Genomic DNA, 18,974 nt, shown 5'->3' with positions numbered 1-18,974 from the left:
TGTTTAGGTTTGCTGTACCTATTTTCTCTTTTGTTTAATAAGTGTTCCCCATTGGAGAGACATGAGCCACCGTCAGAAAAATGCGTCACCAAAAAACTTGCTTATAGCACCTGTCTGCATTACAGGCTCCAAATACTTAGGCAAGCAATAAACTTTACTCAGATAATCCCACTGAAATCAATGGGATCACAGCTAATTTATTAATTTAAGCCAAAATCAGGATCAGGCCTTCTGTGAAGAATATATAAAAAGGTGAAATTCTGCCTCAAATCTATGGCAAAAGTGTGCATTGATTTCTGCAATGTCAGGGTTTTGTTCCAAGCTTACAAAAAGTAAAATTATTGGTATGAAATTGTATTAGGGAATAAATTTGCATGTTAAAATGTTTCCTCCCATTGGATTTTATCACTCTTTCCTCACAGCCCTGAAAAAAAATAGTGGTTTATCACCTAAGTAAGCAAATATTGATTTAATTAGATGCTTGGACATCTTTTAAACAAAATGTAGAGGCATTGACCCTGAATTGTCTTACACACCAGAAGTAAGCTGAGTTTAAAGCACCAAGTGCATTTGGAAGCAGAATAAGGAAACAAAAACATCTCAAACCTTTAGCATAAACATAGATCAACTGTCATGTAGAATAATGACACAAGACTTTCTTCAGTCAAGCCAGAAAAAATGGCACAAAGACATCTTTGCTTCATGTTGAAGCAAAGCCAAGAATCATCAGGCAATTCTCAAGTTTGCTGTGTCCAGGGGAATGGAGAAGAGAGAGAGAGAAAGGAGTAGGTTCTGCCCAGCACATTACACGTGCTGGTAAGTGGGCAAGACAATGCAGGGATGTTTTACACAGTATTTGCACCTGGAGAAACGTGCAAAACAGTGCAAAGTGAAATGCAGAATAGCTGTGAAGTGCTTTAATGGGGTTTTATGTGTACGGTGCTGCCTGAAGGGTGCATAAAAGAGAAGACTAGAACCTGTATAATTTGTTAGAGTGTTTTTTCTAAATCTGCTTTATTCCACTCCCCAGATGCACTGACAGCTGTAACATCATGAGGCTCAAAGAGGCTGACATCCAGGTGATTTCAGGGCTCTTTCCTTCAACCTCCAAATCAACTGCTCTCTCTTCCCCAGCTCTCTGAGGGCTGGTGGGACAGACTGCACAGACCCATAGCTGAAACACATCCAGGACACACGTCCTTTCCCCACCTGCTTTCCTGCTCTGCAGAGCTCCAGGAACACAGGAGCCACTGTCCCTGCAGTGAGCCACTCCAGCCATCAGCGTGACCATGGACCTCAGGGCTTTGTGCAAGACGTACTTTGTCTGACCTCACCTGCCCACAAATAATTCTGCAGCTCTGAGCAGCTACACCGTGCACACCAAGCTGTGTCTCATCTGGCAGAAATGAAAGGAGGGCAGGCAAGGACTCCCGAAAGGAAGGGATGGGAGATGCACAGGTTCTGCTGTGGTAGAAAGTCATTTAAGGTCCTGGATAGACAGATAAATTAGCTTAGATAGGCTTGGAATAGAGAGCTTAGCCATCCAATTGGTTGAATTTCTCCAACATTAAGTGGGGTATTTTTAACCCTTAGGACTTTTCCTTTATAATTCAGCTTCCTCAGCTTTTATACAAGGTATAAATGTACACCCATATGTGCAGCTACAATGAGAAACATTTGCAAAGGATCAGAATCCTTCCAGTATCTCTTTTGAATGCATTCCTCTCTCATTTCTCTCCATTTTCTCTGGAACGACACATGGTTTGGATGTCTTTTTGCCTAACAATGAATGTTTATTTATATAAATGCATTCAGTAGTTATATGCATATCCATGAATACACGCAAGCTGCCAGACATTCAAAGAAGTTATTAGCATGGCTGCAGCACTACTGAAATCTTGCTGCATGACAAAAAAAACCCTGCAAAACTATTATTTCACAGCATAGATCAACTTTTCATAGTGTACACTGAGAGTGTTAAAATAGATTTTTGTCTATGCAGCATCTAACACATCTGCAGAAGTCACTTAAGCACCACAATAATAAATAAGGTAAATGCACTGCACGTAGTGAACAGTGATATAGTGAACCTGTATTACTCTGATCATTGCCCTGATCATTCAACTGCCCATCACCACAGCAAATTGCCTTGAGAAAGACTTGAACATGAGCCTTCTGTGACATTCATTCATCTTTATCAAAAGGCAGCACTTCATGCCAGTGTTTATCACATTAGAAAGTAATAAAACCAAAAGGGTTAACAAAAAAAATGTTGGTGAAACACTCTAATTAATGCACAGAAATTTGTAGAGTTGTGATAAAGACAAGTAGTCTCCATGGTTAAGATTCAATTACCTAAAAAGATCTTTTTGGTGCCTCCTTTGAGGGTCTAAGGCTGCAAACCTGATTTTTATTTAAAATGAAAAGCAGGCCTTTTGGCTCTCCCACAGGTCTGTGTGGGTGTGTTGGAGACACTGGGATGTCTAAGTGGCCTGAAGGCAAGGTGAGGTAGCCCAAGACCTGCCCGGTGGCAATGGTACCGTGCCATGTGAGCATGAGGAGGTACCAAATGCTGCAGGGCCAGCCAGGACGTCACCTACAGAGGTCACTTGTGAAATCCTGTGACTTCTCCAAGAAGTGAGGACCTGTGTCCAATCTTACCCAATTCAGCATTAAGCAACTTGAGTATTTACGTTGCTTCCCTGGGACAAGTTTCGAAACGTGCTACAACAAACCAAGATTCCTATTCTATGCAACGTGGGGCTGTCTGCTCCCTTGTCCTGATTGTGAGCAGCTCATTAAGCAAAGGTGTTCTCCTCATGGAAACTTTGCATAGTTCTGTGAAAAAGTGGGCCTTTATAAATAAAAATCAGACTATTGCTAATGAACACCTTATTCTGGAAGAAGAGATTGGCCAAAACTGGCTTTTGAAAATATTTTATACACACGGAAGTCCATCCCCAAAGTCTTTCCTGACCATTTCTTGTTTAATCAATAATGTAATTAGATATTAATTATAATCCATCCCTGGCATTAAAACACAGTATAATGAATGAGCAGAAAAAAATGCATACCAAAACAAGCAGTGCAATAAAAAAATATTAAAATGTGGGAGGAAATGGTATCAAAATCACTTCAAATCCATGGAAGAACATTAATTTTAATAACTGTTAATGAGTAATAGTCTAAAATTGCAAGCACAATCCACAAAAGGCAATGCTGTGCAAAACCAGAAGGCATCCTTGCTCAAACAGTGTCTGCAGTAATGTCTGTAATGTAGTGACAGAAGTCATTAAAGGAGGTCTATTTCCAAAAAATGAGAAGGTGAATCTATAAATTGGGAGACAGCAGTTGTTGAGAGCAAAGAAATACTGAGAGGCTTTTCTAATCTCTTTGCTAAATTTTCAGCACCAATATCTGAGGCAGAAATGGAGACTGAAGTACTCAGGTTGAGCAGTAGCTGTTGCACTACAGCCTTACAATACCCAAAAATACTTGTACAATACAACAAGCAGAGGTCATTTTGCTCACAGTACAGGGACTGAAAATAAATTTTGTGCATTGGACACATCCTTATGCATCTTGCAAAAGTCTCACCTCCTTCCTTACAATTCCAGATTGTGGAAAGTGTCCAGTGTAGCATATAGACAATTTGTTTAGAGTATTTCTTTTAGGCTGATTTTTTAATGATTCCCAAAGAAATTAAGATAACAAACACTGATTGCCAAGTATCCTCTTCCCCTGTGGCTTGGTGATGCAAAAACAAATTTATTAAAATAAGGAACAAATATAATAGCATTTTTAATTCTTCACTGATTCTCACACTCTCTTCTGGGACATCATTGGTTTATCATAAATGAAATAGAGAAAGGGAATTTGTGTGCCCATCTGTTAAAGTCCAGCACCAGAATTCTTTAGCACAGCTATAGCAGCTTCACAATGATTATTCCTTGATTTGGGTGAAATTGAATTGAATTTACTATTATTATATTATATTTACTATTATAAGGTGAGTATATGCAGATTCTTGAGATTATAGCACTGAGGTACTTGCAAGCACATAAGAAAATCCTGAAGATAGGATTTAAGAGGAAACCCTCGTATTAAAAATTGTTAGGAATTCCTGTTATTTTTATTAATTGATGGCAAAAAATGAGACATTCTTACCTTTGGCTTTTGACTTTTCTCCTTATCAGACACGTTAGAAGTTTTTCTCTTCAGCATGTTTAACTCACGTTATTCCACTGGATGTGCAAGGGCTATGAATTTGTAACCAAACTAAGTGCAAGGGAGGGCACTCCGAGCGTCTACACTGGTTATGCAGTTCCTTATTCTATCAGGATGTGACTTCACACGGCTGCCTTGTTGCATGGGGGAGTAAAGTGAATTCTTCCTTTGGGGAGGGGGTGAGGAAAGAGGGGAGGAAGTGATGGGGACAAGAAACACAAAGGTGCACCAAGGAGATGAGTTGAAAAGTAGGACAGGGTTCAAAGTAAGAAGTGCTTTAAAACTTATCTGCTGCTGTGTCACCATCAAGTCTCAGTAAGATTTTGGATAACCTCAAGAAATCATTCTCTTTTCATCTCTTAATTTTTCGTTATCAGCTTTATTTCCACCTGTGCTGGGACTTGTGTGTGAAGAAGGTGTGCTGCTATTCAGAGGACTAAGAGATAATATTGATATCTGATTTAAGCTACACTGTGGGTGCAACTGGCCCCTAACTCCTCCATTCCTCTCAGCTCTCCAGCAATGCAATAAAAGCAATGAGATTAAAGGCTGCTGTTTGGTAGAGAAGAGAATTACCTAAAGTCATATTTTTCTCTTGCATGGTGGAATAACTTTTTTGCCATTTGTCACAGAACTGAGGCTCCCTGATACTTCGCTTTTCAGTCCTCTGTTTTCCTTGATTTGCTGAAAAAGTCTCACAGGGAGAAAAGCCAAGCCTTACAGAAGACTTTAAACAAAGAGGCTGAGGGAAATGGCAGAGGTCCTCTACATCCCCTTGAAAACCAGCCCAAAAGCAGAGCTATTAAAATAGCTTAAATTCCTGCTTCATTTTGTTTGGAATTATCTTAGAGAAAAAAACAAAAGCCTTGAGCATCCTAAGTAAAACTTTTTTGTTGTGACTAATAGGCCAGAAACCTTGAAACTATTAAATATTCCCAGCTTTTTGCTGAGCAATGGAGGTAAATTCTCAGTTTCAAATCCAAAATTTTCAGGCTCCCCACAAAGCTTCAATTAAATCTTAATTTAAGATTACTACAATAGTAAAAGGAATAGTAAATTGCAAGAAAAGGACTCAGAAGTAACTTTCAAAAAAAAAACTTTGGCAATTTTTTTTTTTTTTCAAAAAATTTTTTTCATGTTGTTTATTTTTCCATTTTTTTTTTTCCAAGGAAATGTATTCTAAGCAGGCTTAACTCATAATTTTGGCATAAATAAAAGCTCTTTTAAAAATACTCTTCTTTCTCTTCTACCATATGAATATTCCAATGAAGGATAAGGCATGCTTATCAGATGAATTCCCATTTTGGTTTTCTATTTGGACTTCTCTTTAAATGTTTAAGAGGAGTTTTTTGGGTTCTGATGGATGAGCAACTGGATGGACTGAGACCGATATTGACTGATGAAGGAATTATTGTTACACACTAACAGAATTATGAGGTTTTCCTTTGCAGGCCTTCTAAGATGGGGGTTGGTAAGAAGGGAAGGAGGAACGGCAGTTAAAGTATTGGAATTCTGTCAAATATAGCCCAAAAGTCTCTAGGTTAGAGGGCTGCATTAGACTATGTTTTGAACCTCAGCCTCTAATGTTTCACTTCACATTTTAATCAAAACACTAATTTAAACCAAAGTTGAATGTGAGGGTTTTATTATTGAAAATAACATATCCATCAGAGTTCCTAAGAATTGAGATTAATAATACTAATGAATTAATAAGATCGGTTAACTCACAGATTCATTTTTTTTCCTGCATCTGAAAACAACATCTGAAACATCAGTTTAAGTTTCTAAGCAGAAGGAGGTTTCACCATGGGTATTTAATCAGCCTTAGTAATTCAGTATATGCAAAAGCTGTATATATGTTTAATAGTAATTAAACTTGATTATTATCACCATAGATTTACATTGCAGTATATTGGTTTTCTTTTTAATCTGATCCAAACATGAGGATTAAATCAGACTCGGCTGATCATTAGACTGTGATTTCCTGTCTCAGGCCACTGTTAAAATCTTCATGATTAACAAAATGGGAACTCAGCTGAAGAGTAATATATGAGCTTCCTTTCTGTAGAATATTTATTGTTAAACAGGAAGAAAGAGGCTATTTCAAGAGATATAGTGCTCACCCATATCTATTTCCTTTCCTCATCCACATATCAGAAAAATTATAGCAGCTTGAAGGCTGACCTGATTATGTTCTTGCCCTTGGATGGTTGACCCACCAGTTTCACAAAGTAACAAAGTGAAGAAAATCAAACATATATAAGATTAAGTTCATTTAATTTAGTTAACCATTAGGTTTCAAAAGGAGGTCTTTTGAATTAAAAATTAATAATAAGATTGGTGCTTATATCCTCTGTATCTGAAACTAATTTTTCATAGTGGAATGAGTACTCGTTTAAAATTAAAAGAAAAATTCTTATACGTAGTTTTCTGTTGGACATGACTGCATGTAACTTATTCCATTTCCTTGCTGGACTTTGAATCTGATCCAAATCCCAGTGAAATCAATAGAAGTTTTTCAGGTGATTTTTATGGGGCTTGGACTGACTCCTCTATCCTGAAACAACCAGGCAACATCACTCTTTTATCTGGAAAGTCTTATGGGCAAAAAAGCTATCCACTTTAAAATGATTAAGATCCCCCCATGAGAATGATTCCCACTGTCATTATATTTATAAAAGGCAACATCCCTTATAGCTTATTATTATCATTACTCACTTTTAATGAATGGACTGTGATGAATGGTCCTGGATGTTCAAGTGCTTTATGTGCCTCCCTCCCACATGGTATCATATTCCCTCAGGGGCTCCATCCAGTTACCTTCCCTGAGAGGAGAGATCACTTCCAGACTAAACTGCAAGAGTAAATTTATCCTTTCAATACTTGATTATTCTGATAAAACTAGAGAGTAGGGCATGGAGTAGATTGAAGGGTTTGGCACACTGGCCACCTGTCAAAAAGCAAATGAAATTAGGCTTTCTCTGTATTAGCAACTCGTTTTCCATTGCCCGTCAGACAAAACCGGTCCAAACTTAACTGGAGACTCAAAGATACCTTGGGGCTCTACATTGCTTTCCCTAATACTAAACAAGCCCAGAGTGTCTTGGTCTGCTCATTTTAGTTAAAAGAAGATATATTTTGAACAAGAAAAGAATCATGCCCTCAGCCTGTGATTTTATGGGCATGCGTCTCCCTGTGCTATCTAACTCACTTAGATATTGCAGAAATCTCAGAATAGCAAGTGAGGCTGAGTGAATAATTTGCAGTGAATAATTTACTCAACAAATTTAATCTTTATTTCCTCAAAGAATGTTCGTGAGCAGAACACAATTTCCTCAAATGTATTAATTATGGGCCAGAATTTAGCTAGATACTTCCCTCTCCTGGTTTGATTTGAGCCAGCCACAGCTACAGTCACTGCTAATCCTCAGCAGAGCTCTCTCCATAAGCTGCCACAGCAAAGACTCTTCAGAAACTCAAAAGAGCAAGTGTGGAAAAGTGAAGCCAAGCCCTCTCTATCCTAACAACCCGTGAAAGAAGACAGAGGTTGAAGGCTGGGCTGTAACTATTTAACAACACACTCACTTTAATTTTAATGCCAAAGACCAAGGCTGTGATTTTCAACTGGGATGCTTAAAGTTCCATCTTTAAGACTCCCACATTCTCTGAAAACTCCTTATCCAGAATTTAGTATTGAAAATTGGTCCAAAATATTTAGGGACTTCATGCAACAAGGTGTGTGATTTCCTATTGAATAGGCTCCCATGTAGTTTTCTCATCAGGAATAGAAAATGGAGAAGCTACAGACTCTCAGAGTCTTAGAGAGACAGCACTTGATTAAAGAATATTTTAATCTTACAGTATTGATTTGTGTCTGTGTTGACCCTATATCAAGAAGTCTCCTATCCCATACAAAGTATAAGACTTATGAAACCTTGGCTATGCAGCAAAGTGAATAATTAACACCTAAATTGTGCTTCAAAAACTTAATTTTTGCTAAATCATTTACATTGGGTGGATTTTTAATGACATATGTAAAATGAAAAGGCATAAGACCACAAAGAGTGGGAGTCTAAGCTTATTTAAGCAACCATCAGGGTACAGAGCAGCAGGAATACTTTCATCATGCCAGGTCCTAGGAATATATGATTTTGGTCTCTTGGACTATTGGGCTTCCTTCTCTTCCTGAAAAAATGTTACTGTGATTCTTCCTTCTTTTATGCTAATCCTTTGCCTTTAGGGTCAATGGAGTGATGAAGAATTATGGCAGGGACAGGCTATAGAACACCACTACCAGAGTTTAAAGAGGTGTCTGGTCCAAAAGAGTGGTTGATACTCTATGAGTAAGAAGAAGTGTCTCATTGCCAGGCCCTCAGACTGTGTCCTTGGCATGTTCCCAACACCACCTGGCCTAAAGGGAAATTGAAGTACCAGGAACTTATCTCCAGCTTTGATCCCAACACATTCTCTTGCATTAGCAGTAGATGAACAGATCAGTCACACCTACACTATGTCAGGTTAGCAGTAACACTAATAAAAATCTATATTGCTGTGACATAAGGATTCTCAAGGAGATTGGCTTTCACCTGTTGAACAAATCCCTTTCTTATTAGCTTGAAGAGTAAGAGCCAAAGTTGTGTCTATATCTTCCAGGTGTTCCTGTCGAGAAAATTCAAAGTCAGCAAGGTTGTTGTCTTGTAAAGCAGAAGCCACAGCCTTATCCAGCATCTGTGTAATAATTTGCTGCAGAAATGTGCGTCACTGGTGGTTTTCCTGTGCGACTCCTGTACTCTGAAAGCAGAGTACACTTTACAGTCTGTGATTAACAACAGAAAGCAACTGGCAGGATGCTGCTGCTGGGAGTTCAGACGTGCAGGGGAGCAGCCTCACTGTTTCTCAGAGTGAATGTTAAAATCAAGGCTACACTGCAGTGTTCATACCTAGAACATCTCAGTGGATTCCATTAGTGAATACTGTGATTACTAATCAGCTACAAGGACATTTTATCCCACGGAATCTGCAGGTTTGTATGACTTGTTTTATAGTCATCCAGCTGAAGCTCAGACTCACAGAAATGCATTTACAGATAAATAGTGATGGTCACCTTGTACATCTATTTAAAAAGCTCAGATATGAGATTTTTCAGTAAAGGAAACTGATACAAAAATAAGTTTAGGCTCTCTGTTTTAATCTCATACACAAAACATGACATGCTCCATTTGGTATTTAGAAGACCAGCTTAACACAGCAGCACTGACAGTGTAGCAGGGGATTTTTTCAAGGTATGTACATGATGTCTGCCAGCCTATCACTGATTAGAATCAAGATCAGCAGAAGTAAATTCTGATTAACTTTAATGCCAGCCTGCTGTCAGAAAACTCTGCAGTTTGAACCATCTTTTCCCAGTAAACATCTCCTGCTGAATTTCTTCACTGGTGTCAGAGTGTCACATTGCTGTGCCATCATGGCCTTAGGACTGCTGTGCAAAGGCTAACAGGAAAAGGAATAACACAGCACACTGCACATTCATTCACTTGAAAGGCTTGGATTTCATACTGATTCTAGAGGAAAATGTTCTCCTTTTTTTCTTTAACATGATTTAAAGTGGGTGAAAATCATAATTCGGACATGACAGAGAGGGACAAGATGGCTTTGTTTGGAATTGGTTTCAAAAATCTATTTCTACCCATTTAAATTATGTGATACCTGACTGGTAGCCAGCAGAAACAGAGTCCTTCTTCATTATTGAGAAAAGGTGGTTATTCACAACCTTAATCTTCCCTCCTCTCCTCCCCAAGCTCTGTACCAGACCCATAGGCTTACTGTATCAAAACTTAACTCAGGTGCTAATATTAATGGCAAGACTTTCAAAATCTGGCAGGATGTGGGTCAAAATAGCTCCAAAATCAGCAGACCTGCCAAATCACACACACTGGGACTGAAACTTGAGAGGCTGATTTTTCTCATACTTCCAGGTCTGAACCTCAGTGCAGGGTGGCCTGGCTCATGCGCTGTGCTTGTCTGGCAGGTGTAAAATGTTACCTGGATCCATCAGCTGCTTGCTCCAGGGCAGGAGTGAGGGAGAGTGGGAAAGCTCTAGCCAGGCTGGGCTCCCTGACAAGGAAGAGGAAATGCTTTTCCTGCTGGATTTTGGCACTGAGGACTGGCAAGGTGATTGCTGCACCCTGTGCATGGCTAATGCCCCTCTTGCCTCACTCAGAATTTCATGGGATGCTTCAGGCTTCTGTGGCTGAGTGGTCACAACTGACTAAACTGCCCCAGGTCAGCTGAGCCTCACTGACAGGGTGGGAACTTGCTCTCAGCCCATCAACAAAATGAAATGAAGCACAGTCACATAAATTTATTTCATTAAGGGTTTAAGATAGCATGCTTTAGCTCAGGCTGTAGGCTAAAGGCACTCACAGGGACACTCACAGTATTCAGTATGTTTAAGGTAATTACTTATGTGTCAGTAACTTGTCTTTGGGGAGACAAGGGAATGGAAATGGAAGACTGTCTCCAAAACTGTGTTTTTTATAAAGACAGTAATACTTTGCTTTGCTTCTTCACAAACATCCCCCTTTTCTTCCATATTCTTTCCACCAATCTTTACCATTTTTCATTCTAATATCAAACTCTTTCCCCTCTCACTTCCTATTAAGTGTATGAGCTTTTGACTCACACCTTGCATACTTCTCCTCTAGGGAACTTTTTTTTACCATCTATTCTCATCTATACTTTTTTCTTTTATTATTTATATTATTTTGTGTGATTTCTCTTTCCTTTGCCTTACTGCTGCACAGAAAGCAGGTGATGAAAAGGCAATGAAACCTTTCCTGCAAACAGCTCCAGGATCTGCTAAAAGTTCTGTTGAGCTACAGACAACAAACTGGAGAGAACCCTCACTCCTGGAGCAAACTCTGAAAGCTAGATTTAGGCCTCCTAGTTTACAAGTCTTTTTGGTTTTTTATATATGTACAAATTGGTGGAGAGAATATTATGCTCCTCTGGTTTATGAGGGGAAAGTTCAGAAGAACCTTATAAATATCTTTGGGTTCAAACACCACTAGAGGTGGAAAGAATAATACCTGAACCCCTAAAAAATCAGCACCTTTATGTACCATACACACCCAAACTCATTAGAGGAAGAAAACAAACTTTTGAAGCCAAGGAAAGGCAGAATTATTGCCGTCTGTGATACCTGATTCTCACCCCTACGTGTTTTATGGTGCAGTTTTAATAAGACAACTTCAACATTTACCACATTTTCTCTCCTGAATGTCTGTCTAATTTAGTGCAAACTATGAATCTGAATGACAGTGTCAGAGCCTGCAAATAAACTGTTTGAACTGCTGCCCTTCTGGGGCACAAGTTGGAATGTGTATCCTTGCTCGTGCAACAACCATGTGATGTGTACAGGAACACACTATCCCCATTTTGCAAATGGAGCCTGAGACAGACAAGTGATTTGTCTAATTTCACACAAGATGTCTGTAGTAGTGCAGGGAGTTGAATCTGCATTATCTATGTCCTTAATCTCTGGATCAAGATTCATGGGTTTAAAGAAGCTATGCTGCTATAAGGAACTGGGGTAAGGATTTATTTTGTCATTCCAGTTCAGGGGATCACTAAGAAATTGTGTTAAAAGTCATTTACTTTGCAATTGATCACTGACTGCATGGATTCCTCAAGATGTGACCCTGTGGTTAGATGTGCAGATAATTTGAGCAAATACAGCTGTAAGAAAAGTTTGGGGAGTTTGATTTCATGTCTTTCAAACTGGAAAATATGAATAGTATCTTGCCATAATTTTTAGGGGAATTATGTTGAAGCATAAATGCAAAGAAGGAAATCAAGATATTAAAACACTTACACAATCTAAAACTAAATATAGAAATCCTCAAGATATATGTAAAAGTTTCTGTCTCATGATCTTAAACTATCTGAACTCTTGATTTTCCTACTTCCCACGCACTGTTTGTCATCATTTCATGTGCTATGCTATCAAAGATAAGTTGTAAGTAGAAGCAAACAAGAAGTTTCACGTCATTTAACCTAATTAATTTGGTTCTTTTGCAAAAATTATTCAGCCAGATTTCTTCAAATGGATTGGAGTGTAAGCACTTCCAGCAAGAATTATGTTATGTTCAAATTTCCAATTTGCTTCTCTTATGTATTAGGGAAGGTGAACTTCTTCAATCAGTTAAATGTCTACAGAAAAACAGTCCAGAAATTTCATTACCATAGGTGAATTCCTTTCAAAATAAAAGCAAATACTCAGATACAAATCACTGTCCATTTTTTTTCTGAAAAGCCCTGGTCTTTGTCTTCCAATGACCTGTCTAAATATCTGAAAGTATTTAAATAGCAGAATTACAGGTGTGTTCACTATGTGTTAATTGTTGCATTTCCAGTCTTATTTTTCAGGCTTGTTCATTTCACCCACAAGTAATTTTTCTGAGTTGGATGAACACGCAGTTTTCACATTAAATTTTCAGTTTCTGAAAACGAGTTTGGAATTATGCAAGACGTGCCCTGCTTTTGGAGAATGTGACAACTGAAGTGCTTCTTTTAAAGGGCTTTGAAACACACTCATTATAATAATGCTGCAGCCCTGGAAACCTTAGTACCTTTCTGGCACTGAAAATCCTCACTCTTCCATTTATGCCATTGCTAAGCGCTGATATCATGTGATTTTTCCTTCACTTCTGTGTGAAGGAGATGAAAACAGAACTAATTTCTTCTGATTTATGAAAGGCTTGTTTCACAAATAGGCTTTAGGGCGCACTTTAAAGTATACAAAAGTGACTTAGCAAAGAGAATAACAAGCTTAATCTACACTCACAAAAGAAGCAAGCAAACATAACCAGGTTCTGAGCCATCCCAGAACTTCCAGAAAACTGATGTCCCCAAAAGAAGAGCCACTTAAATCAGCTGGAGAAGACAAGGAGTGTCAGGCACTGTGGTGTGCACTGCTAGCCACCACTTAGCTCTTGTAACTTAAGGTCAGTAAGGATCCTTGAGTCATCTTCAGCCATGGCTTCCTTACCAAAGCCACAAAATCCTTACCTACGTGGGTAGCCACGTGGGTAGCACTTTAATTTTAGTTTCATCAGGGATTCTGAGGAAATCTTAAGCTAAGCTTGCTTATTCTCCTGCATGAAGATGAGCACATGCAGAGTGCACTGAGATACTGCAAGCAAAGTGAAGATTAAACATTTTGGGTACAAATGGGAAGCTTGCCATCAACTCAACAAGCACAAGATCTAGAGAATATTTAGGTTTCAAAAGTGAATCTACACAGAAGTAAAACTGCATTACTTTGTGTGAGGAGATAAATTGCACTGTAAAAAATTTTAACAGTTGCCTGATAGTTTCATTGGTCAAGATGTCCCTGAAAGCACCAGGAGTGAATGCATTAGTACAACACAGCATGAAAACACAGCCTGTATTAGCTGATTCATTCAGCAGGACCACCGATCAAGCAGAATATTGTGGGGTTTTCATTTTGTTTTACATTGGCTGGGGTTTTTTGTTTTGTTTTCTTGTTTGATTGTTTTGGATTTTATGGCTTATGGGAAGAAGTTATAGCCTTAATTTATTTATTTTTTTAAAAAATAAAAAGACAATAAGAAGAATGTCTTTTATACTGGACTGACAGCAGACCCACATAAGGATGATATTGTCACAGAGTAAGTAATAAAGCAGCAGACAGGCAATGCAATATATGTCCTTCAGAATGGAAAAGTGCATCATTGTAGCAATTCCAAAGTAGGCTAACAGGAAGTCATCCTTTCACCAGACAGTTTGTTACCAACAACTTCACTTAGCTTAATTATATTTTGACTCTTAATCACGTTTCATGAAGCAGGTAGCACTCTTTCTATTGAGAATGCATATGCCATTCACAAAGCTTAAGTCTACAAAATGCACAGTTTTCCCTGCAATTTCAACAATCATACTGCCCTTCATATTACATTCATGACAGTAATCCAAAATCTTTCATTTCTCTCTCTAGCTGTGCAGGACCTAGCAGCTATGTCAGAGGCAAACCCATGAAATCTGCTGAGCTGAATTGCAGTGTTCTTCTGCAGTTATCTGTAACGATATTAAAAATGTTGTGGTATTCTAAAATATCTTTTAGTGCAAATAAATTCACTTCATTACCATTCTGCTTCATATATACTAGAAACTACTAGAAATTCAACTTCACAAAACAGCCCAGGAGTTTGTGGCAGAAAAAGTTTAGGAAGCTTTTTGGTAGAGTTAGGTACATGCCTCTAGGATTAATGGAAAATATGATATCATTCCCTACATAGCCATGAAAATTTTAGTCAGGTATTAAAAATAAAAAATAGGACAAGAGTTACCATAGTGAAGAATAACAGCATCAGATTTTTCACATTTTTTAAAGCCTGTTTTAAGACTGCATGGTCAAAGTCATCACAGATGAGGACACCAAATTTTTCACATTATTGTGTAAGAAATAGCAAAAGTCACTGTAGGAAGTGGAGTGGTAGTGACAGATATTTGCTATCAGCACAGTGCAGTGGTGCATCTTTAGAAAGGATGGACACCCTCCCAGTTTCCTGTTTTCCCAGCACAAAGCTTGAGAGAAGAAACCTTGCACTTGATTTTTCTCTCATTTTTTGTATTTAACTGAAGCAAGCCCTATAATGTTTACCAATTTGTTGCTGTAACTGTTTCTTGAATAAAGGTGCCCGTGACAGTAGAAAAAGTGAAACTCTACAGACCCTGAAGCACCAAGAAAATGAGTGTTCTTAAGTTCACTAGCATTTCTGTCTTTCTTCTCTGAGTCTGTATCTTTCTCTGTATTTCCAGGAAAAGTAAACACTGAAAATTTAGTTGTGGCTCTTAGCTTTTCATCAGTTTAAAAAACAAAGCCATTCAAATGTCACCAGCACTTTACTACAATAGATTTTCATAAATCTCAACCACTACCCACTCACAAATCTTAAAATTCAAAATAAGTTTTCACGAGGTTCTGGAATGGGGTTTGAATGGGGGGGAAATGGGTGCCTTTGTAGCACTGTTCCTTTTTGTCTTTTATCAGTTCCTGTTTATCTCATGACTGCAGTCTGGGGAGCATGGGGGTGTTTCTAGCTGTCTCTTCACCTTGCAAGAGAGGTGCAGAATACAGAGGGAAAAGGGCTGAGCTGGTGGACCAATGGGGAGAGCAGGGTAACCACTGAAATTAGCTAGAATGTTATAAAAAGCAACAGGAAAGCTGCTGAGTGTTGGAACCCTAGGCACAGAGAATTTTAAGCTTTCTGTGCTGACAAGCACTGACCCACAGGAGAACACTGTATTTAACCTAAGGCCATAGAAAAGGCTTCCAAAATTAATAGAACAGAGATTGTAAACGTATATTTTAAATAAAAGTGTGTTCTAACACATAGTATAAAATTTAGAGTTTAAGGTTTTGAGATGTAGTAATATATATGTAGCAAAACAGAAGTTTTAAAGTGTAAGCTTCTCTCACTTTTTCACCTTCTTCTTCATAGGTTTAGGTAATATTGTGATTGAGTAGAAAACTCCACAGTGTGGAACACAAATGTTTGGTTATTAAGTTAAAAGTAAAAATAAATTAGTTCACATTTTATAATTGGGTAGTTTACACTTAAAAAGCCTTGTAGAGAGAGATGTAAAGCTTCATTTTTAGTTTGTTAGCTTAGTGTGCTGAAGAACATAGAGTCTGTGAAAATGTAACATAGATAAGAAATAATAAACATCTCCAAATCCAAATAAGAATACCGTCTCTCACTCATTAATCTCAACCCTTAAGAAAAAACCTCAAAACATTTTACAGTTGAGGGCCCTGTAAATGAAGATATGACAAGATGAAAGAGAAGCAGCTGGGGACAGTTTCATATCTGAGGAAACAAATCCTGGTTTTGCGTTTTAGCCACAGCTTGTCACCTGAACACGCGTATCATGGTCTTGATTGGTTTTGTTTACTGCCTTTCAGCTGCCCTTTATCTCGTCCCTGGGCAAAGACTGGGCCTCAGCTTGGCTGAGCAGGACTCTCTAACACCCATAGAAAATAGATTTAGACTTGGTGAGGATCTGGCTTCCCACCTTGTCACTGAAATAGGAACAAGAGCCATAGCTTTTAAAAGGATCACTTATTAGCGACAGTGAAGCAGCCGGAGTGGCCGGAGCAGTTGAAAATTGGTGTCTCAGAAAAGCAATTTGGGGATTTCCAGGCATTCTTTTTAGTGCTATATTTGTGCCAAATGAGGATTCAAAATGCAATCGAGAAAGCTCTTCTAAGGCATGTTCAGGTGTCTCTCAACAGAACAATATTAGCTGAAGAAAGGAAAAACTGCAGAAAACAGTCAAATTGTTTAAGAAAATTGAGAAGGCAGAAAGTCCATTAAAGCCTACAGCATTCTGGTGTGCACCAGAAACTGCTGGCTGAAATGGAGCAGAAGTCTTCCCACAGCAATTCTCTGGGCAGTTCAAATACAGCTTTCAGCGTTGGAGCACAGTTTGCTAGAGAAGAATACTCTGCCCTGTTTGTTCATTACCAGTTGTCCATACCCTTCCTCCCCACTCCACTAGTCCAGGGAGCAGTGATCAGTCACTGGTATCACAGATACCCAACCCCTGCATCAATCTCCAGGCAATATGCAGCACGTTTTTGAGAAGCAAAATGATCAGGAGCAGCAGGGGAGGTGCAGAGGGCAGGATAAGAGCAAGCACAGCAAGGAAGAAAGGCTGTCATGGGGCAACCAGAACCTATTATGTACAGTGTGCCAGGAAAAGTTAGAGCAAGGAAATGTACAAAACCAAGGTTGACAATTAGAGTGTTTCTTCAACAAAAAAATGAGTGTCAAACTAGCCATGTTTCCTAGGGGTCAAAGGGAGGTGCTGAGAAATGGCTTGTCCGACTAGGAAGCAAGCCAGACCAGGAAGAAAGGAAAAAGTAACAAGGTCACTGAAATGGCAGAAAACCATGGCCAGTAACAGCAGGGCAAACATAATCATGATTAAACCATAACACTTTCCTGATAGGAATTGGAGAGAATGAACACAGGAATTGGCATAAAGTCTTTTTGCAGCAAGGTTGAACAAACTTATTGTTCATTCCTCCACAATGTAACGCATTCTTATCAAATAGAAACCGATCTTTCGAAGCTTTCTAATCTCCTTTTAACCTGAAAATGGGAGAGAAAATATGTCTTCCTCTGCAGTTCCTTTAGGTTTTTTTCTTTCTCCTCATCAAAATCCCAATTTTTAGTCTTGGGAAATGTTGCTCATATTTCCTTCTCACTGAATGCCAAACACAGGTTGCACCAGACAAATATTCTTAGGGTATCAGTGACTAAATCCTTTTTCTGTAAAACTTAACCATGATGCTAAGGTGTATGAAGAAGAAAAGCCCACTTCCAGTAACTCTGCTGATTTGTCTCCAACAGAGGATGTTGTCTCCTCTCCCTTTCCTGTAAAGGAGGCCTGTGCAATTCTACAAAGGCATCTTCCATATTTCACAGATAATGGGAGAGTGGATGGTGATGTAGCCAGTGATGTAGCACGTTAAAGTATTGAGGGAGAGGAGAGAAGGACTCATCTGCTGTTTTTCTCTTTGTCTCAGACTGTCCAGGATACTCTGGAAACCTTTTTGTGAAGAGGACCTCAGCTGTGACCTCACTGTGCTTTTCAGGTCCATTCAAGCCTAGCAAGCTCCTGTAGTTTACAGCCTTCTGACTGTAGATTTTTCCTGCCTTATGAGGTTGAAAAAGTCTTATAAAGTCTTATGCAACTGCACAGACTGAGAAAAAGCAACAGAAGGCTGAAAGAGTTTGTATAAAAGTCATATGGACATGGTACTTCTAAGCATAATCCTTTGTTAGGGTAGTGAGTATCTTAGGATACAAATGACAGAAGGGCAGCTTTTAGTAAACACACACACAAAAAAAGAAAAAACTATTCTGAGACAGACAGCTTAACTGTTTTCTGTAGGGCTAAGCCTGAGGAATAAAAAGAATTATAAAAACCCAATAACCTTTTCCATTGGGGTCAAGTGGTTGTTAAAGTGGTGTCTGGACAATCTTTCCTTCCATCTCCTGCCTGCTTTTCAGCTGATTCATAACATCACAAACATCAGCCTGGATCTCCCCAATACACTTCATGATAATAGAAAAATATGCAGCATAGTAGTTACTTTATCCAATCATGCAAGAATAGTTTTCTTTTTTTCTCCCCTTCAAGTACTCTGTATTTTTTAAAATATATGCTTCCACTTTCTAAGGAAGAGCTATTTATAAATTACATCTCTCTGGGAAGAATACCACTAACAATAATTTCACATGGCAAGCTTGACACACCAAAAAAAAGCAATGCTTTATGTTGCCCTAAGCAAAATTTTGACTAACCACTAATTATATTTTAAAAAGCTGAATGATAAAATATATATATTTTATATTTTTATATTTATATATAAAATATAATATATATATACAAATACCTGTAGTTAACTCTGCACAAAGAGTCTAAGGGTAGCACAGTGGCAGGATGGGTGAAATGTGAATGGTCTGCAATATCCTTGTGCCAGAGGCTGTCCACTTAATGGAGGTGGTTACTGAGGGCTTAACTGGGGGAGGCTGAAGGAAGAGTAGCTGGAGGAGCCTGTTGGAGCTGAAGATTAATATAGTTTTTGGAGTCTGTTCTCACAGTCCTTGCCTAGATGACTTCTGTCACCCCTTTTACTGGTTTAGGTGACA

At 38.6% G+C, this 18,974-nt stretch overlaps 1 protein-coding gene across 6 annotated transcripts in view; it reads right to left on the bottom strand.

Moving 5' to 3' along the window:
- Positions 1–18,974, bottom strand: part of SAMSN1 (SAM domain, SH3 domain and nuclear localization signals 1) — a 119,690-nt gene that overhangs the window by 29,748 nt on the left and 70,968 nt on the right. The window contains exon 1 of one of the 6 annotated variants that reach the window (XM_023944446.2): positions 4,168–4,355. The exons of the other annotated variants lie outside the window; for them this stretch is intronic. Coding sequence (XP_023800214.1) covers positions 4,168–4,224 — 57 coding nt within the window. The 5' untranslated portion in view covers positions 4,225–4,355. Of the gene's footprint in view, positions 1–4,167; positions 4,356–18,974 lie in introns of those variants that run through there. 6 annotated transcript variants of the gene reach the window in all.

Source organism: Cyanistes caeruleus, chromosome 3 (genome assembly GCF_971803275.1).
Source record: "Cyanistes caeruleus chromosome 3, bCyaCae1.hap1.1, whole genome shotgun sequence".
NCBI lineage: Eukaryota > Metazoa > Chordata > Aves > Passeriformes > Paridae > Cyanistes > Cyanistes caeruleus.
This window is presented reverse-complemented; position numbering and strand designations above follow the sequence as displayed.